This window comes from Macaca thibetana, chromosome 18 (assembly GCF_024542745.1).
Source record: "Macaca thibetana thibetana isolate TM-01 chromosome 18, ASM2454274v1, whole genome shotgun sequence".
Taxonomy (NCBI): Eukaryota; Metazoa; Chordata; class Mammalia; order Primates; family Cercopithecidae; genus Macaca; species Macaca thibetana.
In genome coordinates, this window is record NC_065595.1 from 21,581,263 (window position 1) to 21,608,849 (window position 27,587).

At 45.3% G+C, this 27,587-nt stretch overlaps 1 protein-coding gene across 5 annotated transcripts in view; it reads left to right on the forward strand.

Annotated features, from left to right (window-relative positions):
* Positions 1 to 27,587, forward strand: part of ALPK2 (alpha kinase 2) — a 144,063-nt gene that overhangs the window by 5,191 nt on the left and 111,285 nt on the right. For 4 of the 5 annotated variants that reach the window (XR_007721299.1, XM_050768010.1, XM_050768012.1 and 1 more), the window contains exons 2-3: positions 11,379 to 11,506; positions 15,763 to 15,880. Coding sequence is in view for 3 of the 5 variants with exons in the window: in XM_050768010.1 (XP_050623967.1) it covers positions 11,383 to 11,506; positions 15,763 to 15,880 (242 nt within the window). In the remaining 2 variants the exon portion in view is untranslated. Of the gene's footprint in view, positions 1 to 11,378; positions 11,507 to 15,762; positions 15,881 to 27,587 lie in introns of those variants that run through there. The other variant, XM_050768011.1, reaches the window with a different exon arrangement.

The window sequence follows — 27,587 nt, forward strand, 5'->3', positions numbered from 1 at the left end:
AGCGAATGGCCACTTTAGGATATTTTAGATATTTTGGAGAAAGGCCTCTAAAATCATACCACCTGTTCCCTTAGTCGTAAAGATAGCCATGGGGAGCATTTATACTTTAAAGATTAAGAATATTACTGCTAAAGGTAAGCCAGGAAAAATTAAACCAAAAAATTAGGATGGGCATGCTTTAAAGTTCAGCCCAGACAAGTCAAAATGTTCTTCCACAGAACAGTCCTGCCTCAGCAATGGAAGGAACCAGCCAGGCATGGTGGCGCAAGCCACCTGTAATCCCAGAATTTTGGGAGACCGAGACAGGAGGATCACTGGAGGTCAGGAGTTTGAGACCAGCCTGGCTAACATGGCAAAACCCTGTCTCTACTAAAAATACAAAAATTAGCCAGGCATGGTGGTGCATGCCTGTAATCCCAGCTACTCAGGAGGCTGAGGTGGGAGGATTGCTTGAACCCAGGAGGCAGGGGTTGCAGTGAGCCGAGATTGTACCACTGCACTCCAGCCGGGTGAAAGAGCGAGACCCTATCTCAAAAGAAATAAAAAGAAATGGAATGAACCGTTGGCTACAGTACTACACCTTACGGCCCTTTTTATTGGATGTGATGTTCCTTATCTCTAAGGCACACTTTATTTACTAGAACAAGATTAGATAAAGAACCATTAAAAATCTTCTGTATTGGAAGTCTGAGGTGGGTGGGGGATCGCTTGAGCCCAGGATTTTGAGAACAGCCTGGGCAACGTAGTGGGACCCCATCTCTATTTAAAAAAAAAATCTTCTGGAAATAAGGCCAGTGGAGGCATTATATGAAAAGTGTTCCCCTAAGACACTCTGACTGGCTGGGTTGAAGGATGAGGGTAGAAGGTGGCAGAGATCAGACTGCCACTCTCCTGAGAATCTCTTCCCTGTCCTCACACCACTGATTTTTTCTGAATGGTCTTGCTGACAGGTGGTTAGTTCAGCATAATGAATTCTGGCTCAGTTAACTACACTCAGGCTCAGTTAACTACACTCAGGGTTGGTCTTATTTTTGTCGGGGGGCAAGGAGTGAGACAGAAGAGAGCCTAAGGTTTTCCGGGTTCTTCCCTATATTGTCTGGTGCCAGAAATTCCACAGCATTTCACCTCTTGGCCACATTGAAAAGTAAACATTCTCCCAAGAGGGATTAGTTGGAGTTTTCAGGAGTTACAGGGGAGTGAGGGTAGGAACATAAGGAGCCTGGGAAAATGCGGAGGATAAGAGGAAAATGAGCCAGAGAGGGGCCTTCTTTACTACGAAGTGTTTGTGCTGACACTGATGACACATTCCTAGACTGGACACAGCAGTCGGCCCATGACATTCAACTTCAAGCCAAAGTGATTTTAATCAGTTAACTCATGGAAGTGGGTCTGATTACAGCACTGTCACACTTTGTATGTTTATAACACCATAAGGTCTCCTCTCTTCCCTGTCTTTACCCCAAGATAGGCAAGAGAATGTATCCTTTCAATGCAGTACATGGAAAATCAGAATCAAGAAACCTGGACTCTGTCACTAACAAGCTGTGTGACCTTGAAAATGTCACCTAACCTGTGTTTCAGGTGCGTTTTTCAGTTGTAAATTCAGGGGAGGTACTAAACTGTCACACAGATTTTATTTATTTTTGTATTTACTTATTTATTTTTTTGAGACAGAGTCTCACTCTGTAGGTCAAGCTGGAGTACAATGGCGCCATCTCAGCTCACTGCAAGCTCCATCTCCCGGGCTCAAGCAATTCTCCTGCCTCAGCCTCCCTAGTGGCTGGGATTACAGGTGTGTGCCACTACACCCGGCTAATTTTTATATTTTTAGTAGAGATGGGATTTCACCATGTTGGCCAGGCTGGTCTCGAACTCCTGACCTCAGGTAATCTGCCTGCCTCTGCTTCCCAAAATGCTGGGATTACAGGAGTGAGACACTATGCGCGGCCTCGCACAGGTTTTATTTAACCTTTTTTTTTTGCCCTCTCATAAAGATTGGAAACTGCCACACATTTTAAGCAGCAGGGGAGAGGAGACTCAGTGGAAAGACTCATCCACCTAAAATATATTCAAAACAAATCCAGAGGGAGGTTCTGCCAGCTCAGTATTCACCACGTCTGTGTGATGAATTGTGCACCCAACACACTGCCGGGCACATGGAGTGGCTCACTATTAATATTGAAAAGTTAGCTTTTACTTGTTTATTAGGTAAGATACATCAAGTCAAGGTATCCAGAAAGATATACAAAGACTGTCACTGCCTCCAAATGGCATGCCTTCTTTTCCCCCCGACACTTAGGCCCCCTCCCAGGAGCAACCAAGCTACTGCTTTCTTGTGTATTTCTAGTCAATATATGTATAAACAAGCATATTAGATTATTTTCTCCTCCTCCTCCTCCTTCTTCTTTGCCTTTAAAAGTCATCACATGGGCTGGGCGTGGTGGCTCATGCCTGTAATCCCAGCACTTTGGGAGGCCGAGGCAGGCGGATCACGAGGTCAGGAGATCGAGACCATCCTGGTTAACACAGTGAAACCCCATCTCTACTAAATATACAAAAAATTAGCCGGGTGAAGTGGCGGGCACCTGTAGTCCCAGCTACTCAGGAGGCTGAGGCAGGAGAATGGTGTGAACCTGGGAGGCGGAGCTTGCAGTGAGCCGAGATTATGCCACTGCACTCTAGCCTGGGCGACAGAGCGAGACTCCCTCTTTTTTAAAAAAAAAAAAAAAAAGTGAACACATTGGCCGGGGACAGTTGGCTTATGCCTGTAATCCCAGCACTTTGGGAGGCCAAGGCGGGTGGATCATGAGGTCAGGAGATTGAGACCATCCTGGCTAACATGGAAGCCCTGTCTCTACTAAAAATACAAAAAATAAGCCGGGCATTGTGGTGGACACCTGTAGTCCCAGCTACTTGGGAGGCTGAGGCAGGAGAATGGGGTGAACCTGGGAGGCGAAGCTTGCAGTGACCCAAGATCATGCCACTGCACTCCAGCCTGGGCAACAGAGCGAGACTCCGTCTCAAAAAAAAAAAAAAAAAAAAAAAGTGATCACATTCCCTGCACTCTTATACATTGTTTATTTCATTTAATGTATCCTGGAGATTATTCCATATCAGTGCATTTTTTTATTCCATTATCAGTGTCTCTATTTTTTGTTTGTTTGTTTTGAGACAGGGTCTTGCTCTGTTGCCCATACTGGAGTGCAGTGGTGCAATCACGGCTCATCACAGCTTCAACCTCCCAGGCTCAAGCCATTCTCCTGCCTCAGCCTCCTGAGTAACTGGGACTACAGACATGCACTACACCAGCTAATTTTTGCACTTTTTGTAGAGATGGGGTTTCACCATGTTGCCCAGATGGATCTTAAACTCCTGGGCTCAAGCGATCCACCCACCTTGGCCTCCCAAAGTGCTGGGATTACACACAGGAGCCACCATGCCTGGCCTGTCTCATTCTTTTAAATGTACATTGTTGTTAACAAGAAAAAAAGATTCCATTCTTTAGGTATACAATAACCACATTCCTATTGATGGACATTTAGCTTTTGCTGTCACAGGTAACGCCGCAGTGAATTTAGTAGGGGCTCATTAAATGTTTGTCTCCTTGCTTCTATTTTTAAAATTAACTTTAACAAGGTGTATTTTGTATATCATATATAATTCACCATTTCTAATTGTTAAATGCAATGATTTGTTTTTAAAAGCAAATCTACTAGGTTGGGCAATCATCACCATAGATTGGTTTTAGAACATTGTCATCACCCCCAAAAGATCCTTCAGGCACATTTATTATTAGCATTCTCCCTACTGCCCTCACCTCCAGCCACCACTGATCTACTTTCTGTCTTTATAGTTTCTATTGGACACTTAATTCCATTTATTGTATGGTCTCTTGTGTATGGCTTCTTTCACTAAGCATACTGAGAATGTGTTTGAGGTTCATCTATGTCATACCATGTATCCATAATTTTGTGTTTTTTGTTTTTTTGTTTTGAGAAGGAGCTTCGCTCTGTCACCCAAGCTGGAATGCAATGGTGCGATCTTGGCTCTCTGCAACCTCCACCTCCTGGGTTCAAGAAATTATCTTGCCTTGGCCTCCCAAGTAGCTGAGATTATATGCACCTGACATCATGCCCAGCTAATTTTTGTGTTTTTTAGTAGAGACAGATTTCACCATGTTGGCCAGGCTGGTCTCCAACTCCCGACCTCAGGTGATCTGCCTGCCTCAGCCTCCCAAAGTGCTGGGATAACAGGTGTGAGCCACAGCCCGCCGTATCCATAGTTTGTTCTTTGTTATTGCTCAGTGGTATTCCATTATATGGCTATACCACATTTTGTCTACCCATTCACTAGTTGGAGCGTTAGGTTATTTCCAATAGATACTTAGGTTGTTTCCGATTTTTGGCTATTATGAATAACCTTGCTAAGAACATTTGTGTGCGAGTCTTTGTGTGAATATGCATTTTCATTTCTCTTGGGAAGATAACTCAGAGTGGAATTGCTGGGTCATTTGGTAAATTTATGTTTAACTTTGAAACCCATTTCCCATTTAGGAAAAAAAAAAAAGGGCAGCTTGTTGCCAGCACTCAATTTTACATAAATAGGCTCTTTGAGGCTGAAACAAATTTGGCTGATTTTCAATGTGAAAATAAAATACAAAAACTGTTTTTGGAGTTATTTCTAAACAGAATTTATCTCTAATTCTGATGTAACAGAAATGTATATGATGTTACATCAGGATTAGAGACAGCAGTATTCTTGGGGCAAATGGGAAATGGGTTAAGAAACTGCCAAAGTGTTTTCCAAAATGTCTGTACCACTTTTCCATTCCCACCGGCAATGAATGAGCGTTTTTGTTCTTTTCCCATCCTCACCGATATTCCACTCCAGCTAATCTGGACTCATGTTTCAGCTCTGCCACTTGCAGGCTGTGAGAAGTTATGCTTCTTACACCAACCTTTAGAAGTGACTGAAGCTTCCGAGTCATTAGCTGGGAAATAGCAAAGAACATCCACCAGACAGGTTCACTGTGAAGATGAAATACGAAGTGCGCAGCCTTGGGTCTGACACACAGTAGGCACCCGAAATGTGTTAAGTGTCTCTCCCCACATGGTCTGCCGTCCTCCCCACGCAATTTACAGAAATCATCTTTGAATAAGCTTCCCTAACTAACACGGCTCTGGGTATTAGTTGATGGCAATCACCTAATTTGCGAGATGGCAAATTCAGGAAGACAATTGCCATTGGATTAGGCTGGGTAATCAGAACTAATCCCTCCTGTCCCCACTGAGTAGGCGCCCTAACTGCTGGCCTTCCCGCCAGCTCCACAAGAGCTGGTTACCCGTGGTCTGCTTGTGAGCTATGACCTCTTCCCTGATCCTTTCTGCTGACAGCAGGCTTTCTGGTGACAGCAGCCATGCGACTTGCTGGCTATTGAGGGTGGGGGAAGAGGGATGCAGACTGGTGGCGGGAAGGGGGTTGCAGATTAGTCAAAATAAAACTTGACATCACTTGAGTGTTTTAAATGTTCAAATAACGCTCCTATAGCCTTTGTTCTCCACCAATTTGAGATAAATACATTATTTTTATAATCTTGCCAATGTTAAACCCAAAGCCACTGGCAGCAGCTAACACTCACATACATAGTGCTTACTTTATATACTATTCAGAACAGCATTACATAGACTGACTCAAATTCCATAATGGTCAAATGAATAGATACTGCTATTATGTTAGTTTTATAGAAGAAGTGACTGAGGCAGACTGATGATCAGTTAGTGAGTGGCAGAGCAGAGGTTTGAGCCTAGGGAGCAGGTGCAGGAGTCCACATCCCGCATCATGACATTACCCTGCTACCTGTCAAGGGTCCTGCCCATTTTAGAGTAGCTATCAAAATGTGATATGTGGGCCGGGTGTGGTGGCTCATGCCTGTAATCCCAGCTGCTCAGGAGGCTGAGGGAGGAATCGCTTGAATCCGGGAGGCAGAGGATGCAGTGAGCTGGGATTGTGCCATTGCTCTCTAGCCTGGGCGACATAGTGAGACTCTCTCTCAATAAATAAATAAATAAATTCAAATACAAATAAAAAGAAAGAAACTTGCCACGATCCACTGTTTAGGGAAAATCTCTCTCGAACCTTTTTTTCTCTGCTCTCCCACCACCACAATGACAATCATCAACACAGAGGAAGAGGAAGACTTCTGTGACCAAAGTCGTGGTGGATTTGCCCCATACGCCAAGCTGCAGACACCGGTGGCGTGTTCTTGGATTCAGTTCCGACACTGTCTACCCGGAGATAGTGTCAGATCCCACAGGTTGTGGGTCCAGTCCCCAAGGCTACTCCTCACCCACCCCCCGAACCCCCGGACAACCAGCTGCGAGTCAAGGCTTCCAGAACTTCTGACTGACTGGCTTCAAGTTGGGGTTCCCATGAGCACCTCTTGGGGTTAATTTGCTAGAGTAGCTCATGGAACTCAGGGAAACACTTACATTTACTGGTTTATTGCAAAGGTGATTTTAAGGATATAAGTAAACAGCCAGATGCAGAGATCCTAGGGCAATTTGCAGGTGCTTCAGTCCCCATGGAGTTGGGATGCGCCATCCTCCCAGCGTGTGGATGAGTTCTTCACCTCCTGTCAGCCTCCACGTGTTCACTTCTCTGGAAGCTCCCCAAACCCTGTCCTTTTGGGCTTTTATGGAGGCTTCGCTACATAGGCATGATTGAGAACCATGTAGAAATGTGATTGGACAAAAAGCACCTGATCTGAACCCAGCAAGCCTGTCTGTTCAGATTTTCTTGGCATTCTTTTCTCTGTGTGGCTTTCTTTCCCCTAGGGTACAGGGCAGGAATGAGGGTCTTTTGGAATGAGGGCTTTTGACCACAATCAGAGTCCTGCCTTGGACAGGTAAAAGGAGGATAGAAGGTCAGAAAGAGAGAGAGAGATTCTGTTTCCCGAGGCCAGAAGTGCCCCAACATTATAATAAGGACTATGGGAGTTAGGAGCCAGGAATTGTGGATGGAAACCAATAAATATACAGATATATCCTAACACCTTAACCACACAGCAAAAAAAGAGGCAAATGCAGCATTCTTTCCAATGAACACACTGTTTTTCCAAGGTCATCTGTGAAGCCTACCACAAACTCCTCCACTAATCCCAATAATTCAATATTGATTGTTCATCTCTAGCAGAGAATGATACATCTGTCATCAAGGGTTCTCACCTTCAGAGAAGCCACGAAACACGAGCCACAGCCTGACTTAACTGTCCTTTTCCTCTCCAGAGTACAGTCAGTGCTCTGTGGCTGAGATATGTGGTCACTAAACTGACTGTGTGAGTCAAATAGTGTGTGTTTGTCAGTATTTTCACATGTGGGACAACACTGTCAGGAAATCGTCACCTGGGGAGGAGTCACGGATGACACAGAAGCTCCTCAACGTCAGCCCAGCTCTTGACAGCTGGATTTATCCTTTCCTCCTCCTCCATCCATAGCAGTGATCTCCAGGAATGAGAACAGAAGGTCATGTCCTGTAAATTACTATTACGGGTGAGAATTACACCCAGAGACATTTTTACATAGTAGTTGGTGTACCACTTTAAAAAAGAATTACTGTGGTAACCCACAGCAGAAAAGGAAACTGATGAAACGAGTGAACTCTTTCCTTATACTACACTGATTACCATTATGAAAACTAATTATGTAACAGATTTTCACAAGGCAATTGACATACGTATCCTCAGCCTATTTTCATTCCCTCCTTTTACAGATGAGAAGGTAGGCTCAATGCCTTGCCTTATAATTGGCAGAGCTGGATGTAGATTTGTTTCTGGCAGGTGGCAAAGCCTGCATTGTGTTCACAGTTCTATGGGGCCTCCTACTCAGGAGGGTGTTTTCCTGCTATGAGAGCTGCCCTGTCCCCCGCTGTCCCCCTCCGTTTGAGTAACTTCCCTAGGAATGTGAAGAGTGGGGTAGTCATCCCTCTGTGTCTACAGTTGCTTCTAAAAAGCATTGCTGATTTGCCACAAAAAGGAATGAAGTACTGATACAGGCGACAACATAGTCAAACCTCAAAAACATTGTGTTAAGTGAAAGCTTCTATTTATATAAAATATCCAGAATAGGCCGGGCTCTGTGTCTTCTGCCTATAATCCCAGCATTTTGGGAAGCCAAGTGGGAGGATTGCTTGAGCCCAGGCATTCAAGACTAGCCTGGGCAATGTAGTGAGACCCTGCCTCTAAAAAAAAAAAAAAAAAAAACCCTTAATAGACAAATACATAGAGACAGAAAGTAGATTAGTGATTGCCTCTGGCTGTATGTGTCATGGGGGTGGGGGGTGGAAATGGGGAGATGAGGAAGTAAAAGGGGTGTAGGAATTCTTTCTAGGGTAATGAGAATGTTCTAAAATGGATTGTGGTGATGGTTGCACAATTCTGAATATAGTGAAAGCAATTGAATTGTACACCTTAAATGAGTAAATTGTGTATGATGTGGTAATTATATCTCATTAAAGCTGTAAAAGAGCTGGGCATGGAGGCTCAAGCCTGTAGTCCCAGCTACTCAGGAGGCTGAGGTGGGGGGATGGCTTGAGCCCAGGAGTTCAAGACCAGCCTTGGGCTGGTGTTAAATCTGAGTTTTAAAAAATACCAGTTGATATCAATTCCTCAACCACCAAATGTACTTGTAACCTAATCTGGAATGGAGGTATCTATTTGCTATCTAGCAGATGAATTTTCTTCCTGTGCTGTGCAACTAATTTGCCAGCTATGCTGAGAGGGGTTTACTATGCTCTGAAATACCACACATATTAACTGGAGCCCCATGTCATCCAGCCTCTGCACAGCTAAGTTTAAGAAATTCTACAACCAAAAATAACTGGAAATGTAAGTCATTTGTTAAATAATGTCAAAAGGACCCAATTCACAACCACAATGCATAGTTTCTGAAAAATCTTCAGTTCGGCCTCTCTTGCTGAGTCTTCCATACCTGTCCCAGCAGGTATGTCTCTCAAACCTCTCTCCCATCTCATGTGTTCTGTCCCACACCCAAGCAGTTTTCTCTCTTTTTGATGCTACCGTATCACTTCTTCAACTTTACGGCTTTTTCTACCCATCATGTGAATTAATTGAACTTCAGGTTTAAGCACGAAGTTGCTTCCTGCACACACTCTCCCTGAGGAAGGGAAGGCAGTGTATTCCCCTACATTAACTTACTTAACCCTGATATTTATAGAGTGTAGGTGCTTTATGCAGGGGCAGTTTGGGAACACTTTTTGGGAAATACAGTTCCCACCATATTTCTAAACAGAACATCTTGAGATTAAGGAAATACTGTGGGAACTTCTAAAGCAGCAGGAGTGATCTCAAAAGAGAGCACTAGAGGCATTTGTGAGCAGAATGCTCCAAGGGCAGCATCCACCAAGCAAGGGGGGCCTCATGGGCCAAGATCTGTTCTTCACACAAGGCCCTGAGCCCAGAAGGGTGCTGTCTTTTTATTATTTCTTTTGAGGTGGAGTCTCGCTCTGTCGCCCAGGCAGTGTCGTTCAGTGGCGCCATCTTGGCTCACTGCAACCTCCGCCTCCCAGGTCCCGGTTCAAGCAATTCTCCTGCCTCAGCCTCCGGAGTTGCTGGGATTACAGGAATGAGCCACCATGCCCAGCTAATTTTTGTATTTTTAGTAGAGACAGGGTTTCGCCATGTTGGCCAGGATGGTCTTGAACTCCTGACCTTGTGATCCGCCCGCCTTAGCCTCCCAAAGTGCTGGGATTACAGGCGTGAGCCACCACGCCAGGCTGAGTGCCGTCTTTGGTTTAATGCTCTGATGTCACCATCTTAAAATCCTTAATCCTGTTTGCACAAAGAATCCCTCATTTTCATCTTCAGCCGGGCCCTGCAAATTATGTTGCTCATCCTGCTACTGCAGCAAGGGTCCTCAAACATCACTGGCCCTGCACTCCCTCCTTCTCCCTCTACTCACTTCTGCTCATCAGGAGGTTTTAGGTGTTGGTGAGACCTTGAACTGTCCTCAGGGAACTTGTCTCTGACAACTCGCCTCTCAGGGTATCTGAGACAATCTGGAAAAGTGGGAAGAAACAGGGAGGAACTATTTCTAAATGGGTAAGAAGCTGCTACCGACACTCATATGGAAAGGGGTGTCCCCTTTGGCAATACAGCTATGGCTGCTTTAATTTGGCCTCTCCTACCCAGAGCTTAGCTCAGGCGTCTGTTTTGGGGCACTCAGCATCCCTGGGTTCAGCATTTGCAGTCCCTAGCCGCCCCTTCCCTGTTCAGGCTAACCACACGGTAGTGTGGTTCTTTTCTTTCTCTGAGCTCTGTGGTGTGGGAGAACAGCCATCATTGTGAAGAAGTGGACGCTACTGTGTAGACAGAGCTAAATGCCCTTTCGAAGGGCATTTACAAAGGAGAGGTCTGGTCAAGTGGAGCCAGCTTGTATCTGCCGGTAGCGTGGAAAGGAAAGCGCTCTCTGGATTCAGACCCACCTGCGCCCTCAGGGGTGGCTCCTATCTGTGCAAGCTGTGCCCTGCAAAGCTGCAGTGGTGTCTTACACTGTCAGGCTGTCAACCTGCACAGCCCTGAAGGACAGCCACAAGGTGGCTGCCACTTGAGCTGTGTGATCTTGAGCAAGTTGTTGAACCTCTCTGAGTCTCAGGTTCTGCATCTGTAAAATGTAGGAGACATTAGTAACTATCCTTTAAGTAGCTTCAAAGAGATTAAGTGAAATAATATATCTGGTGGCTAAGCAAGTGTTTAGTGCCTGCCTTCCCCTGGGGCACCCACCTGGTGCTCAGAAGGAGCAGTCATATCCTGATTTCAAAATATCTCCTACCTGGACATCATTTCAACAGAACCAACCTGTTTTTTGGAGGCAAAGAGACGTACACGCTTTTTGGAGCACAGTATGGAAAGACTTTAAGAAGAGAAAGGAAAGAGAATGAGAGGAGGTGGCACTAACCATAGGCTCATGGGATGCTTCCCTCTCTGTTGGAGATCTGGCTGCCCTGGGATCTGCCTAGGACAGTAGGATTCATGGTTCTCAATCAGGGCACCCCAACCCCCCTGCAGTGTCTGCAGACTTTTTGATTGTCACGCATGGAGGGGTGGGGGTGCTATTGTCATCTGGTGGGTAGAGGCCAGGGATGCAGCTAAATGTCCTGCAATGCACAGGGCATCCCCGAAACACAGAAGGATCCAGCCCACCTACCAGCAGCACCACGGCCTGGAAAGGCTGCCCAGACCTTCAGTCTGTCCACCAGCCAGCATACAATGAGCTGCCAGGACGGCACCCTGTGGTTTCTGGAATTCCTAATAAGGCCAGAGAAATCCCGGAACAAATGGTGATGTTGGGGATTTTTTTTTTCAGATTCATGTGGCATGAAAGGATGACAGACTCCGAAGCGCCCCAGAGGCCCCCGCTGTGTTTTTTGTCTACATTGCTTTCCCAGAAGGTTCCTGAGAAGTCAGATGCTGTGCTTCGCTGCATAATATCTGGTAACCATCACTAGACTAGCTAATCATCCTCTAAAATCTCCCTGCATACCAGGTTTCTTGGCTCACAAAGGCATTACTAAAACATCATTTGGGAAAATTACCTTGGAAATGTTTTTTTTTTCTGTGTAATCAATGAAGCAACTCCATCCTCTATGATTTGTTTCTAAAAGATTTCTTTGAGTGACTTCCTGGACACAATTCAGTGATCTTCAATTCACCTTGTGGTTCTGGGTTAGGCAGCTCTCACAATGGTTTTTTTTTTTTTTCAGATAATCCACTCTTAATTTTCTTCCTTTCTTGGGTATCCTTAACCATAGCTTAAATTCATGGGGCACAGAGGAATGACATGAATAACTTCTTTTCAGTAAATTGATGGAACTCTTCTGTTATTCTTTAATTTTTTTTTTTTTTTTTTTTTTTTGGAGATGGAGTCTCTGTCACCCAGGCTGGAGTGCAGTGGCATGATCTTCGCTCACTGCCACCCCCGCCTCCTGGGTTCAAGCAATTCTCCCGCCTCAGCGTCCTGAGTAGCTGGGACTACAGGCACCCGCCACCGCACCTGGCTAATTTTTTTTTTTTAATTTTTATTGGTTTTTTTTTTGAGACAGAGTCTCGCTCTGTTGCCAGGCTGGAGTGCGATGACACGATCTCGGCTCACTGCAACCTCTGCCTCCTGGTTTCAAGTGATTCTCCTACCTCAGTTTCCCAAGGAGCTGAGATTACAGGTGCCTGCCACTACACCCGGCTAATTTTTGTATTTTAGTAGAGATGGGGTTTCACCATGTTGGTCAGGCTGGTCTCGAACTCCTGACCTCAGGTGATCTGCCCACCTCGGCCTCCCAAAGTGCTGGGATTACATATGTGAGCCACTGCGCCCGGCTTGCCTGGCTAATTTTTATATTTTTAATAGAGATGGGGTTTCACCATGTTGGCCAGGATGGTCTCGATCTCTTGACCTCATGATCTGTCTGCCTTGGCCTCCCAAAGTGCTGGAATTACAGGCGTGAGCCACTGTGCCTGGCCCTAATTGATATCTTAAAACTGGTTAAATTAGTCTCTCCTCTGCACACCTTCTTCAGGGATGCTAAGAAGTGAAAATCTTAAAACGGAGGCAATGGGTGACCAGTGGAGAAAAAGCAGAAAACTGAGATTTCCCCTGAATTGGAGAATAAAGAACTCAGAATTGATCAAGTATGGATACTCCCAGTGGTCAAAGGATTTATCATTAAAAGAACATAACATAAAACAATTGGGTAGGGAAGTGATATCTTGTACCTCATGGGTGGTTCTCTTTTCTTTTTTGGATTATGTCTCTACCCTTGAAAACATGAAGGTTCCAATGGTGTTTCTTGAGGGCAGACAGAAAACTCTTCTCCCCATTTTTTTTGTTTTGTTTTGTTTGTTTGTTTTTTTGAGACAGGGTCTCTCTTGCTCTGTTGCCCAGGCTGGAGTGCAGTGGCACAATCTCAGCTGACTGCAACCTCCGCCTCCCAGGTTCAAGTGATTCTCGTGCCTCAGCCTCCTGAGTGGCTGGGATTCCAGATGCATACCACCACGCCCAGCTCATTTTTGTATTTTTAGTAGAGATGGGGTTTCGCTATGCTTGCCAGGTTGGTCTCTTATCCTATTTTTCTAAGTCCAGATAGGAGAGGGGTGAGCCTCAGCAACGGCTGCCTTTCGCTAGCAGAAGTTGTCATAAAACCTCGATTTCAGCCTGGAGCTGCAGTGTAGAACTGCGCTTGGCCTCTCCAAGCCCAGACTTCTGTCTCTGTGATGGTCCATCGTCATTCAGACAGACAGAATGGTGCAAGCTGACCTTGAGTCTTCAGAGCAGAGCCTTCGTGTGTTTGGACACGACCTGAACTTGGCTGTGGTCCCCTCGCCCAGATACTTCTGAAATGTTTAGGAGGTGGCTCTCAATATGTGACCCACAGTAGGTTCCAAAAACAAGGGGAGGACTTTCAGGTAAGATTTCCAGCAAGTGGCAGGAGAAAAGAGAACCACCCACAAGATACCAGATACCACTTCCCTATGCAAGTCTCATTTCTGGCTGATTGTTCAGATCTATACTGCACAGGGGAAAAAAACAGTCAGCCATTAGGAAACTGGGGGAAATCAATCAGCCCTCATCAGCCTGAATGAAAAACTGGAATCCAAGAGATCAGAATGAGTTCCCAGGCCCACCTCATGAATATTTTATGTATTTTCTTCAAAACAGCCACATACCCACGAAAAGGAGGAATTGACTGCTTCCTATAAAGGAGTGTGATGAAACAGTGTTAAAGGGGGACACAGGACTGATAAGAACAGGCAGAAATGAATTATGATCAGAAACCCCTTGATGGTTTTTCAGGGAAGCCCATTTTTTGGTGTCTTTTTATAGGCAAATGCCCGTAAGAGGCTCAGCCACGCAGCTGCTGGAGGACTTATCCTTGCATGCAGGTCTATCTGTTCCAAGCCCCAGGGTCACTACTCAGGCATTTACCTGAAGGAGAAGGCAAGGAGGAAAAATCCACAGTTGCCAAAAAACAAAGCACATTCATGGCATGAGCACAGCGGCAGCCTAGCTGGGAGACACAGAGAGGGAGGGAGGGAGGGAGGAGGACTCAGCATTTTCAGGTCCTGCTCACGGTGCAGGTGCAGTTCTAACGGACTTTTTCTTCCCTCTGTACTTCTTTTGTCTTTCCTCTTTCTATGGAGTTCCTTTTTCTTTCTTTCTTTTTTTTTTTTTTTTTTTTTTTTGAGACAGCGTCTCACTCTGTCTCCCAGGCTAGAGTGCAGTGGCACAATCATGATTACAGCTCCCTTCAGCCTCGACCACACAGGCTCAGGTCATCCTCCTGTCTTAGCCTCCTGGGTAGCTGAGACTACAGGTGCACACCACCACACCCAAATAACTTTTGTATTTTTTGTAGAGATGAGGTTTTGCCATGTTGCCCAGACTGGTCTTAAACACCTAGACTCGAGTGATCCACCCATCTGCCTCGGCCTCCCAAAGTGCTGGGATTATAGGCATGAGCCACCGTGCCTGGCCAGAACATGGGGTTCTCATCTTAGTGGTCTCTGCAGTTGCTTGCCAAAAATCATGCAATAAATAAGACAAAAATACAAGAATGTTCCTAAGACAGTTTAAAAATGGTATATTGTTTCCAAATAACAGGCTTTCCTTCCTGCATATATAGCACATTTGCACATATTTTCAGTGACATGAAGACTAATAAGAAAGCTCTTTGGAACACAATGGAAACCTTCCTGCTCTATAACACGAGGGAAAAATCCTAAGGGGTAGATGAAATTCCTGGAGGTTTTACCGGATTAGCCCATTAACATCATGTCCCATTACTGAACACCAGGAAAGGATGAATCTCTTCTAAGGGAGAAAGTGTAGGTCAATTTCTTTGACGATATCAGTAACACATGCATAGCATCAGTCTGGGAAGCCTACATTCCAAACTCTTCATCCTCAGGAAGAAAGCGGTAATTGCAAATCTACTTTGTTCTCCTCTCTTTTGTACCATAACTAACACACTAACTTTCAGCACTATTAAGTATAATTTTCAAAAAGGTAAAGTGATTCCCATGCAGATAAGAAATACACATTTTAAAGACTTTATTCAACTCATTAATTAGAAAAGAAACTGGAAACTATTAAGGTCTGAGGAGCTAGGTATGTATAGGCAATTTAATAAAGGAATGTTGGGGTAAAACTGGTGGGTTAGGTGTAGCATTGGTTAATGTCCTACATAGCAATAAACGCTAACTTACAGGGTTATGTTTTCTCCTAGATGGAAATTATTTGCATTTCTATTGGATAAAAACCTACAAATTAACATATAACTTCACTTTAAATCAGTAGTTATCACTGAGTGAAACAAAGTATATGACCAAAGACCACGCTTGGATGGGCCTTTGCCTTCATATGACATTGAAAAAAGATACTATTCATATCTTTGCCTTATTTCCAAGTATTGGACAATTTTTCCTAATAGCATGTTGAGATTAGGGGTAGCATTTTTCATTTTGTATCGCACCCATCAGCATAGCACCATCTTAGGTACATAACATGCTCAATTGTGTCTACTGAATAATGTGTTTATTTGTATCAGCAAGAAGAAGCCTTTTCAATTCCTCACCTAACATAATCCATCATCCTCATCCCTGTTGCTTACTGTCCATCCTTGTTCATAGCTTTATGGTTTTTTTTTTTCCTAAAAATACCTAAACTAATAAGGATATTTTTCTTTCTTTATCGTCAGGTCAGCCCAAGCCAGAGATAACTTGGTATAAGAATGGTCAAGCCATAGATGAGAGTGGCATTGTTTCCAGCTATGAATTCTTTAAGAATCACTATATTCATGTGTTACATCTCTCTTGGTAAGTGGCTATACCCCTGTGGACTGTTTATTAATATCCCTATATTCTGTCATGTGCTGGTTACTATGAGGTAAGGCCAAAAGATGGCTCATATTTGCTTCTAGAGTCCTAATTTTAGATGCTATTAGCAGGCATCAGCCAAAGCACCCAGCAATGACGATTTCCTGAACTCTGTTCAGTAACTAATTACACTCCCCTAATTTGCTGCCGTCAATGGAGTTAAGCTTTATCTAGAATTTTATTCAAGGTGATCCAGCCACTGCCATCCATTAAATAAGCTTTTCATTTCATCTTGATCTCTCTGGAAAGTAAAGAAAGTGTGATAGGATGTCAGTATTGTTGTCCAACCTTCCATGGGTAGGAAGGAAGGAGAAGTGGCTGACAGTGATCCCACAGCACCTTGGTGGTGGAGTTCAGGCTGGAAGCCATACCCCCTGGCTTTGTTTTAGGAAGTAGTATGGTCCAGTACAGTGATTTCAAATTCTTTTTTGTTCCTCCAAGAGCTCTTGTTTGGATAAAACCAGGAAACTCAATAGGTAAGGGAGAGAAAATGAGAACTGCTCAGGGTGAGGCTAGGTAGGGAGTCTGTGCTTTTGATCCTCAATGCTACTAAATTGGTCACAGTGCCCTTATGGGGGCTGTGAGGAGCCTGAGAGTTCTTGAAAGCATGGTATGAAAATGAGTGGTAGGCGTGGAAGTGTGCTGATAGCCTTGAGTCTGAGATTTAAAAAAAGACTTGTTGAGTTCCAGCTCTGCCATTTTCTTGCTGTATAACCTTGGCCAGTTGCTTAACCTCTCTGAAACTCAATTTCATCATCTGTAAAGCAAAAGGATGACAGAGAGAGTTAAAGAATGTAATGCTTGTAGAAGTTTCATTATAGAGGAGTTGTTCATAAGCATGAAGGCTTTCTTATCTCCCATCTATTACTTTGTTTAAAGTAACAGGCTGAGCGTGGTGGTGGCTCATGCCTGCAATCTCAGCACTTTGGGAGGGTGAGGCAGGAGGATTGCTCGAGGCCAGGAGTTTGAGACAAGCCTGAGCAACAGAGTGAGACTTCATCTCTACAAAAAAATGGAAAAATTGGCTGGGCATGGTGGCTTATGCCTGTAGTCCCAGTTACTCGAGAGGCCAGAGTGGAGGAATTGCTGGAGCCCGGGAGTTTGTGGCTGCAGTCAGCTATGATTGCACCACTGCACTCCAGCTTGAGTGACAGAGTGAAATCCTGTCACAAAAATAAGTAAATATGTAAATAAACAATAAACATCAGACATTATTTTACCATGGTTGAAATGCTTACCTGACTTACAGCATATCTAGCCTAACATTTAAGATACCCATTACTCATCTATTCTTTAATTCTTTAGATAATATTCTTCAGGCACCTACATATGCCAGGCATTTTGCTTAATGCTAGAGATGGAAGTAAATAAATAACACAAGCATCGTCCACACCCTTACAAAACATCAACTCTGGTATGGACGTTCAGTGGTGAACAAAGAAAGCCATTCTTCCCCTTACCACTCCAGTGTACCTGGGAGGCAGCCAGACTGGCGTTTGCTGGCCCTTGACCATGGCCTGGACTTTCCTACTTCTTCATTCCAACCTTATCAAAGTCTCCCCTTCCTCATCTTTATCCCATTCAGCTTAGACACCACCCGTGAGGTTCACAGGTGAGATTCCAGTTACCCATGGGTCTGTCCAGCCTCAAACATTCTCATCTCCTTTGATCTTGATGACAGGCCTCTCTTTCGGTGGTTATTCATTGCTCAGGATTGATGACAAGTTCAGTAGACTGTGGGCCTCACAGGGCGCAGGAGCCCTCTCTGATTCACACAAACATCCCCTAGAACCTGGCACAGTGCCTGCAACGTAAATATTTGTTGAAAGATTGATGGAGACATCCATCTATCTATCTATCTATCTATCTATCTATCTATCTATCTGTCTGTCTGTCTGTCTGTCTGTCTATCTATCTATCTATCTATCTATCTATCTATCTATCTATCTCCCTTTTTCTATCTATTGTTTTTGTGGTTGGTTTATCTAGATCAATGTTAGCAAACATTTTTCTAAAAGGGGCCAGATAGTATTTTAGCCTTTGCAGGCCAGATGCAAAAATAGGCCACAACTATTTACGTCTGTCATAGATAATATGCTTTTTTTTAAAAAAAGAGCATAGTTGTGTACCAATAAAACTTTATTTACAAAAACAGGTGAGGGAACAGATTTGGCCTGTGGGCTATAGTTTTCCTACCCTGGTAATATCCTTGAGGATCTACACGCTGAACCTCTTTGTATGTTTCCCACCCTTGCTTATTTGCCTCTGAGCATTCAACGCATATTTCCTGATTTTACTCTCACAGTAAACCAAAATATTATACCCACATTTTAGCCAGAAGAGAAGCTTGACATGTGTTCTTTTAAGAACTGAGATTCGCTATTACTGTTTTATGTTCCATATACAGGATGAGGGTATAAAGGGATGGAGGAATAAGAAGCCCATGAGGAAGCCCCAGAGGCAGGTGGGCAAGTCAAAGCAGGAGGTATACAAAGCAGGAGGAGAAACTTGGGAAGGGAACTTGCCCTGTGGAAGGTTCAGGCAGTCACCATTCCCTGCTCTGAGATCCGGCACCATAAAAATTGAGGATTTGACACAACAGAATCCACTTTTTCCAAGCTCCTGGGCTGCCATTTTGAAAAATAACCCATCTACTAGGAAAAGTATTCAGTCGTAATGCAAGAAATGTTGGTAGAGCCCTATAATAGATGTGGTCACGTTTTGCTGCTTACTAGTAAGTATTCTGGGCACTAATGATCATGGAAAGTTCTGACTTTTTATACCAGTAGTTCTGAATTCTAGCTGCCCGTTAGTATCACCTGGGGAGCCTTTAAAATCCACTGATGCTTGGGCTTCGCTCTTGACCAATTAAATCAGAATCCCAGGTAATTCCAGTGTTTTGCCAAAAATGAGACACGCTGTATGTCCTAAACATTCATCTGCAAAGTAATTTGACTTATACCAGTATGTTAAATGCTGGTGAGGAAAATGAATGGTATTTTGTGCAAATGTCTTTCAAAGATTAAAAGTTAGTTGTTAGTTATAATAATAGTCTCAAAATTTCCTGGTATACGCCGTCAACCACTGGATTAGCTCATAGCCCAAAGAAAAGTACTTTTCTTCACCTACATTTGGTCTTTGGGTCATTAAATCCGAGCTTTTAGATATTTGAAAGCTCCTGTTTCTGTGTTTCCCAAGGGCTTTTTTTGGTTTAACAAATCTCATCTGCAGTTCTGAGTGGAGGCTAAGAGCCCTGCGGTTGTATTTATGAACCTTTTGTTTTCTCTCTTTCCTCTATCTTCCCTGCAGTCTCCTCCTCATGCCGTCCTCACCTCATGAACCTGGGCACTTCAGGCCAGTGAGACGGCGGGGAAGAGATTTATCATTGCTGTTGTAACCTTTACATTACCACGGGTCAAGTGTGCTTGGCAGGGAAGAGAAATGGAAAGCCAAGGAGGCATTTCCAGGGAGAGAAACATCAATAATCACATTATGGTATGCACTGTAGCTTGAAATAGAGTTTTTTTTTTTTTTTCCTAAAAGATGTAGGAGTTGAGGGGTGGGGAGGAAAATGCAAATAGATGTTTTCGACCTCATAATGAAAGCAAATTGCAACGATGTGTATACAAATGGGGAATTGTGGTCTCTTATGAACACAATGTAAAGAAAGGCAGCAAAGCAACAGATAAAAATCTGTCCAGGAACCTGCACTTAGATATACCCTCTCCTCAGCAGGGAGGCCTCCTTTGATGGTTGCAATCACACGGCTGTGCTGAGAGCCAGCAGGAGGGAGGTGGAAGGAAGGGGAAGGGGGCGGAGGACACCCGGGAGCAGCAAAGCTCCGCCCCTGCCTGGGTGAAAGGGGGACAAAGCAGCCCCTCTGCTCTGTCAGCAACTCTGCCCTAGCATCGGCTGGGCTGGGGACAGGTCTGTAGAGCACCGGGCAGGGACAATGACCAGGAGAATGGCACAGTCACCACAAGCCAATCAGCTCATGGAGTGTATACACAGTTGAATAGTGTCCCCCAAATCCATGTCTGCCTGGCGCCTCAGAATGCGACCTTATTTAGAAACAGGATTTCTGCAGGTATAATCAGTGAAGGAGTTCATATTGGATTAGGTTGTTGGATTGTTACGGAAAAGGGTTCCAGTCCAGACCCCAAGAGAGGGTTCTTGAATCTCACACAGGAAAGAATTTGGGGCAAGTTCATAGAGTAAGTGAGAGCAAGTTTATCAAGAAAGTAAAAGAATGGCAGAGCAGCGGTGTGGCCTACTCGCCTGAGTATACTTATTATTGATTATATGCTACACAAGGAATGGATAATTTATGAGTTTTCTGGGAAAAGGGCAGAGATTTCCTGGTCTCTCCTATTTTTAGATTATATAGGGTAACTTCCAAATGTTGCCATGGCATTGGTAAACTGTCGTGGTGCTGGTGAGAGTGTCTTTTGGCACCTAACACATTATAATTAGCATATGAGCCATGAGGACAACCAGAGGTCACTTTCATTGCCATCTTGGTTTTCGTGGGCTTTGGCTACTTCTTCACTGCATCCTGTTTTATCAGCAGGGTCTTTGTGACCTGTATTTGGTGCCTCCTGTCTCATCCTGTGACTAAGAATGCCTAACCTCCTGGGAATGCAGTCCAGTAGGTCTCAGCCTTAGTTTACCCAGCCCCTATTCAAGCTGGAGTCACTTTGGTTCAAACACCTCTGACAGGGTGGGTCCTAATTCAATGACTGGTATCCTTTTAAAAAGGGAAGACAGAGCCACAGAGACACACAGAGAAAAAATGGCGGTGGGAAGACAGAGACAGAGATCGGGGTGACGCAATGGCAAGCAGAAACATGCCAAAAATTGCCAGCAGCCACCAAAAACTAGGAAGGGGCAAGAGAAGAGTCTTCCCTGGAACCTTCAAGGGACCATGGCTTGATGACAACTTGATTTTAGACTTTTTGGACACAAAAACTGTGAAAGAATAAATTTCTGTTGCTTTTTGCCACCCAGTTTGTGGTAGTTAGTTATACAGGCCTAGGAAGCTAAAACCTGGGTTTACCGAGCAGTCTCGTAAAAGGAGGCAGGGCTTTTTGCCTACCTGGACATAAGCACTGGCCAGATTTATCTGAGAATGCAGTGTTGGTTCCAGACACACCAGCTGAGTTCACCCAGACCACCCAGTGGGAGATGTCTAGGGACCAAGGGGCAAAAACATTTTTTTCAACTCTGCCCCAAATTCACAATTGATTATTCAAGGATTTGAAGGGGACATCAATAAGGTTTGGGTCACTTGTGTTTTTCCCCCAGGGGACATTTGCTAATATCCGGAAACATTTGGATTATCTTGACAGGAGGGGGTGGGGTGCTACTGTGTCTGGCAGGAGGAGGCCAAAGCTGCTGCTGAACATTGGACAGTAAGCAGGGCAGCCCCCACAGTCAGAACTCTCCAATCTAAGATGTCTGGAGCACCAAGGCTGAGCAACTTTAGCAAACTACCACAAAACTGGTGCGCTCTTAAAGAGCAGCAGTTTCTTAGTTCTCATGGGTCTGTGGGCTGGGGGCTGGCTCTCTGCTGGTTTTCCCTGGCTTTCTCATGCTCGTTCATGCCACTCAAGTCCATTTAAGGATTGGTTGGGCTGGAAGGTCCAGTGTGGTTTCCTGACAGGACTGGCAGTGGATACTGCTATTGGCTGGGTCGCCTTGCTCTCTTCCACATGGGCTCTCATCCCCCAGGAGGCCGGCACTGGTTTCCTTACAGGACAGTCTCAGGGCAGCATTCCAAGGTCATGGAGCTGCAGGGCCTCCTGCAGAAATGAATTCCACCCAACATCATTTCTCTCACATTCTCTTGGCCAAAGCAAGTGACAGGCCAACCCATATTTAACAGGAAGAAAAATAGACTCTACTTTTGAAGAGTAGAGTAGCAAAGTCACATTGCAACAAGGTGTGCATACTCACATTAGTGGAATTAGTAGCCAGATTTTGTAATCTGCATTTTCTATCTGTGGAACATTTAATTGATTTTTAAAATCATCTATTTGCATGTATCTTTATCCTTCTCAAAAAAACCAGCTATGACTGCCCTTTGCCTATAATTTTTTTTACCCTTTTTTTTTGAGATGGAGTCTCACACTGTTGCCTAGGCTGGAGTGCCGTGGCAAGATCTGGGCTCACTGCAACCCCCGCCTCCCAGGTTCAAGCAATTTTCCTGCCTCAGCCATCCAAGTAGCTGGGATTACAGGCACATGCCACCACGCCTGGCTAATTTTTGTATTTTTAGTAGAGATGAGGTTTCACCATGTTGGCCAGGCTGGTCTTGAACTCCTGACCTCAGGTGATCTGCCCACCTCAGCCTCCCAAAGTGCTGGGTACAGGCATGAGCCACCACGCTTGGCCTATTCTTAACCATTCATTTATCCAACAAATATTAAGGGCACTTAAAATGCTCTAGAATTCAGTGCCAAGTAAGAGGAAGCAAAGTTCTCTATGATCTCACTCACAGTCCAGTGGAGGAAACAGACACTGAAATTTCAGAAACGGATATTGAACCAGAGAGTGGTCACCCAGACACAAGGTTTTAAGCTGCTTTTGTTACACATGTTTCATACTTGCAGCCCCGTTTGGATGGTTTTTCATTTTCTTTTCCACTAGAACTCTAACATGCTATTAACTTGCAGCACCTCACAGAGTAGAATGATTTTAGAAGGCGGACTCTGTGACTTCAGTCATGTGTCAGCATTCTCATTTATTTCAGACCCCAGGAGCCATGGGGTACGGTGTTACCTTCCTCAGGATACTCTGCTTTGAGAGCTCTTTGTAAGTGCTTATCATCTCTGCCCTGGGGAGGGCCATCAGTCTCTTTCTATACATGATCACCCAAGGAAACCTAAACCATTTGCCAGACATCTGAAAAACATGAGTTACTGTTCGTGAATGAGACTAGGCAAGTGAGTATAGGTGAATCACTTAAAGATACCCCCTCTGGGGCCAGACACGGTGACTCATGCCTGTAATCCCAGCACTTTGGGAGGTTGAGACGGGCAGATCTCTTGAGGTCAGGAGTTGAAGACCAGCCTGGGCAACATGGTGAAACCCTGTCTCTACTAAAAATACAAAAATTAGCTGAGCATGGTGGCGTGAGGCTGTAATCACAGCTACTTGGGAGGCTGAGGCATGAGAATCAGAATCACTTGAACCCAGGAGGCGGAGCTTGCAGTGAGCAGAGATCATGCCACTGCACTCCAGCCTGGGCAACAGCGAGACTCCATCTCAAAAAAAAAAAAAGATATCCCCATTGCTGGAAGAAACACCTCAGAAACACCTCAGAACACACAACCTGCTGATAGAATTGTCACCATCAACTTCACTTACAAAGAACAGACAATTCTTTCCACTATTGACAGCCAGGGTTCAAAGAGCTGGGTTTAAATCCCAGATCTGTAAGCTGTATCATCCTGGGCAAATTATTTAACTTTTCTATGTCTCAGTTTTCTCATCTGTAAAATGGGGATAATAATAACACCTGCCTAATAGGATTGTTGTGGGGGATTAAACCAACACATGCAAGGAATTTCGAATACTCAATAAATAATAGCTATTTCAGGTGCTTTAAACATGCTCCCCACCCCAAACTATAATTTTGGAACTGATTAAAATAGGAGAGTTGGGAGGTAAGAAAAGCAGCATTTTTCCCCTCTGCTATTTCTCTTTTGGAGGGTAAAAAAAAAAGTAGTTAACGTGATTGTTCAAGGAATCATCAGGTAGAAATAAAGATGACTGAATCTTGCTATGTCTTGGCTAAGATGGAGAATGCATTTCATTCAAGGTTGGAAAGTGTTTTGTGAACTTCATGTTCCTGTGAGCTTAAGTAGGTCTAACAAGTCTTAAGGATGACTGGTAGAACTTTCCGACACCTGGAAGGCATCTGTGTTCCCGACACCGGGCTGAGGCGGCTTCCCGTGGCGTTCTCCCTGAATGAATTCAGCAGGCACGCATCAGGGCCGTGACTCAGACCACGCCTGGGGCCCTGCTTGAATGAGTTCCGAGGGTCTGATGAGGAACTCCCAGTTAGTCCCCGGGTGACAGGTCCCTTCTGAGAATCCACTGCTTGTCATCACATTCTGGTGGTGACTTTAGTAGGTAAGTGTCTCAGAAGAGTGAATGGTTATAGGCCATGTTCTGGGACACTCACTCACCTTTTCCTGGGGATGAGACCCGGGTGGCTGCTCCCACCATGGTGCGGACTCCTCTGGGCAAATCATGACTAAGGTGGCAGGTGATAGGTTGATCCAAGAGCCCCTCCCAAGACTTTGGGACAGTCAGGGAAAGGTGCACCAATCACTAGAAGTTGGACACATTCTGAAAGTCTGTGAAACTGTCACTCCATTGACACCTTCTGAGAACTGAGCAGGCCAGGCATGTTAGGGAAGTTCTTGGAGTCAGCCCTACCTTGTAATCACAGAATTAGAGGCAGACACGTCTGGAAAGAGTGAAAAGATGGGGTGCCTCACTCATGTAGAAATCATGATGTGTTAGTGCTAGGGAACAGCTGACCAACTCCAAGGTAATGCTCATAAAGAAATTACCTGACAAGGGGAAATGGCTAGTTATGGGCAAAGCTGAAATTAATCAGGCCCTGTGAGTCCTGGGAAGGGCTTTGCCCCCACTCTGTAGGGAGAGGGCAGGACTGAGAAAGGGATTCAGTTTGGCAGCGTAAGTCTCAGCCCAGCCTATTTCTCCTCCTCATGCACTCAGCTGAGGGCCTCTCATGATAGACCCAAGGTCTCCCTGCCTCTGCCAGGTCCTGCCTGGGAGCCTCTCCTGCCCCTGCCGCCTAAGTTCTCCATGAACCAGTGTTTGACTTGGACCTCACGCCCCTCCCTGTCTGCCTCCAGGCTCCATCACCTGGAATTCCTGCTTTGTCTTCTCCCAAGCACATGCTCCCATTCATTTTTTTCTGAATCCCACACTGCTGGGCCAGTCTCAGTACATTCCAGGAGATACCAGGCTACACCTCAGCAGAGTCCCCCTCACATGGGAGGGGAGCTGCCGCTCTGGATCCTCCAGGATTCCCTTCAGGCCACGCCCCACACTTAGGCCCCCAGGTGAACCTGAGAATGGGTGAGAATGGGCGTGGCCCGTGAGAGGGGTTAAGCCCCGGGATGGTCCCTCAGACCCTGCCTGTCATAGTCAGCTTGAGCTACCCTACTAAAATACCATAGTGTGGGTGGCCTAAAAAACAGAAATTTTCTTTCTCACCGTCCTGGAGGCTGGAAGTCCAAGATCGAGGTGCCAGCATGGTTAGGTTCTGGTAAGGGCCCTCTTCCTGGTTTGCAGAATCTGCCTTCTCACTATGTTCTCACATGGGAGAGAGAGAAAGAGAGTGCAAGCTCTCTGGTGTCTCTTCTTCTAAGGGCACTAATCCTGTCATGAGGGCCCCACCCTTGTGACCTCATCTAAACCATATCACCTCCCAAAGGCCCTGTCTCCAAATACCATCACATTAGGGGTTAGGGCTTCAGCATGTGAATTGGTGGTGGTAGGGGACATAATTCAGTAGCTAGCACAGCTCCAAATATGGAAGGGCTCTGGCTATATACGGGGCCAGACTAAGACAAGGCCAATGGGGGTGGACAGGGACCCACTGGTTCAGAATCAGAGATTTGCAGCACTGTGTGAGAGCATAAGTAGACATTCTAAGTATCATAAGTAGATACTCAGCTCTCAAGCCAGACTACCTAGGTCCAATTCTTGGCCTCACCTCTTACTTGAACAAGTTGCTTAACCTCCGTCTGCCACCATTTCCGTATCTGTAAAGTGGGAATGATCACAGTATCTACCTTGCAGGGTTGGGTGAAGATTAAATGAGATAATACATATAAGGAAACTTTTTGAACAGTGCTGGTACTTAACAAATGCTAAGTAAATGTTCATTCTTTCTGCCCTGAGATCTCCTGTGTATTGTAAGACACAGCCATTCTTTTGGTTTTGAGTTGGAGTCTCACTTTGTCACCCAGGCTGGAGTGCAGTGGCACGATCTCAGCTCACTGCAACCTCTGCCTCCCAGGTTCAAGCAATTCTCTTGCCTCAGCCTCCTGAGTAGTTGGGTTTACAGGTGCCCACCACCACACCTGGCTAACTTTTTTGTATTTTAGTAGAGATGAGGTTTCACCAAGTTGCCCAGGCTGGTCTCAAATTCCTAACCTCAAGTGATCCACCCACCTTGGCCTCTCATAGTGCTGGGATTACAGGCATGAGCCACTGCACCCGGCCAATTTTTTTTTTTTTTTTTTTTTTTTTTAATTAGCTTGGGGTGGTGGCATGTACCTGAGGTCCCAGTTTCTTAGGAGGCTGAGCTGGGAGAACTGGTTGGGCCTGGGGATTGAGGCTGCAGTGAGCCATGATCACACCACTGCACTCCAGTCTGGGTGACAAAATGAGACCCTGTCTCAAAAACAAACAAACAAACAAAAGATTTGTGGGAGGAATTAGCACAGGGCATCCAGGGGTTCTGTTCTTCACTGAGTCTTGCCTCAAGGGAAGCAGGCAGAGGAGCCATTCCACGTACAGCATCGAACTAGAGGAAGTGATTTGAATCAACTGTGGCTTCTTGGTGGTCAGAGGCTCTGCTGCTGAATCCTTAGGGGACTAGGTGAGCAGAATAATCTAATAGGCCTCCCGCAGTTGCTGTAGGAGAAGGCCCCATTGTCAGCAGCTCTGGTCACCATTTGAACTGCAGGGTGTCAGACAGTAGCTGCTCCCTTTCCGTCCTTGTCACTTCCCATTCCCTGCGGCGGCTGCTGCGGCAGCCGGATTGAGATTCTTTTCCTGTTGGAGCTGCTCCTTGACAGCCCTAATGAGGCTGCTCCCTCGGCCCAGAGCAGGGTGCCCTGCTTTCCCGTCTGCCTGCCAGTGGCTGCCGCTGCTCACCAGTGGGCATCAGGAGGTGGCAGCCAGGCAGAGGCGTCCTGAGATGGTCAGATCAAGGAGACAGAGAGGGACACAGGACACAGCCAGCACTGAGGCCCTGACAACAGAACGGCAGACGAAGGGAAACCATTGACTTGTGATGGGTTTCTTCCCTGACCACAGGTCTCTGAGCCTGCTTTTGGGAGAGAAATTCTCGGACCTGGTTTTGCTCATTCCCCCTTTCTGGGTCCAGCAATTCGTTTTTTAAGAAGGAAAACCAACTCTTAACATCCACAGAGTGCATGCGGGGGCAGCTTGCCAGTCATTGACTAGGAAACTCAGCTCAAATTGAGCAGCTAGTGGAGTGACAGCTGATGTTTTCCTGAGAATTTAATAAAGGGACCTTTATCCTTGATGGAAACATTGGAGTCACCAAGCTAGAAGCGACTTCAAGACGTTGCCACTCAGAGCCTGGTCTTGGACCACCAGCGTCAGCATCCCCTGGGAGCTTGTTAGAATGGCAAAATCCCAGCTCCCTCTCCAGACCCAGCCAATCAGAGCCTGCATTTTAATGATTCATGTGCATTTTTAACGCAAGAGAAACCCCGCTGTAAGGCTCAGGCTTAGCCCACTCCTGGCTATACATTACCTCTGGGGAACTTTAAAAAATTATTTATGCTTCTATCTCACCCCTAAAAAATTCTGTTTTAATTGGTCAAATCCAACTGGTCTAGTCCACTGC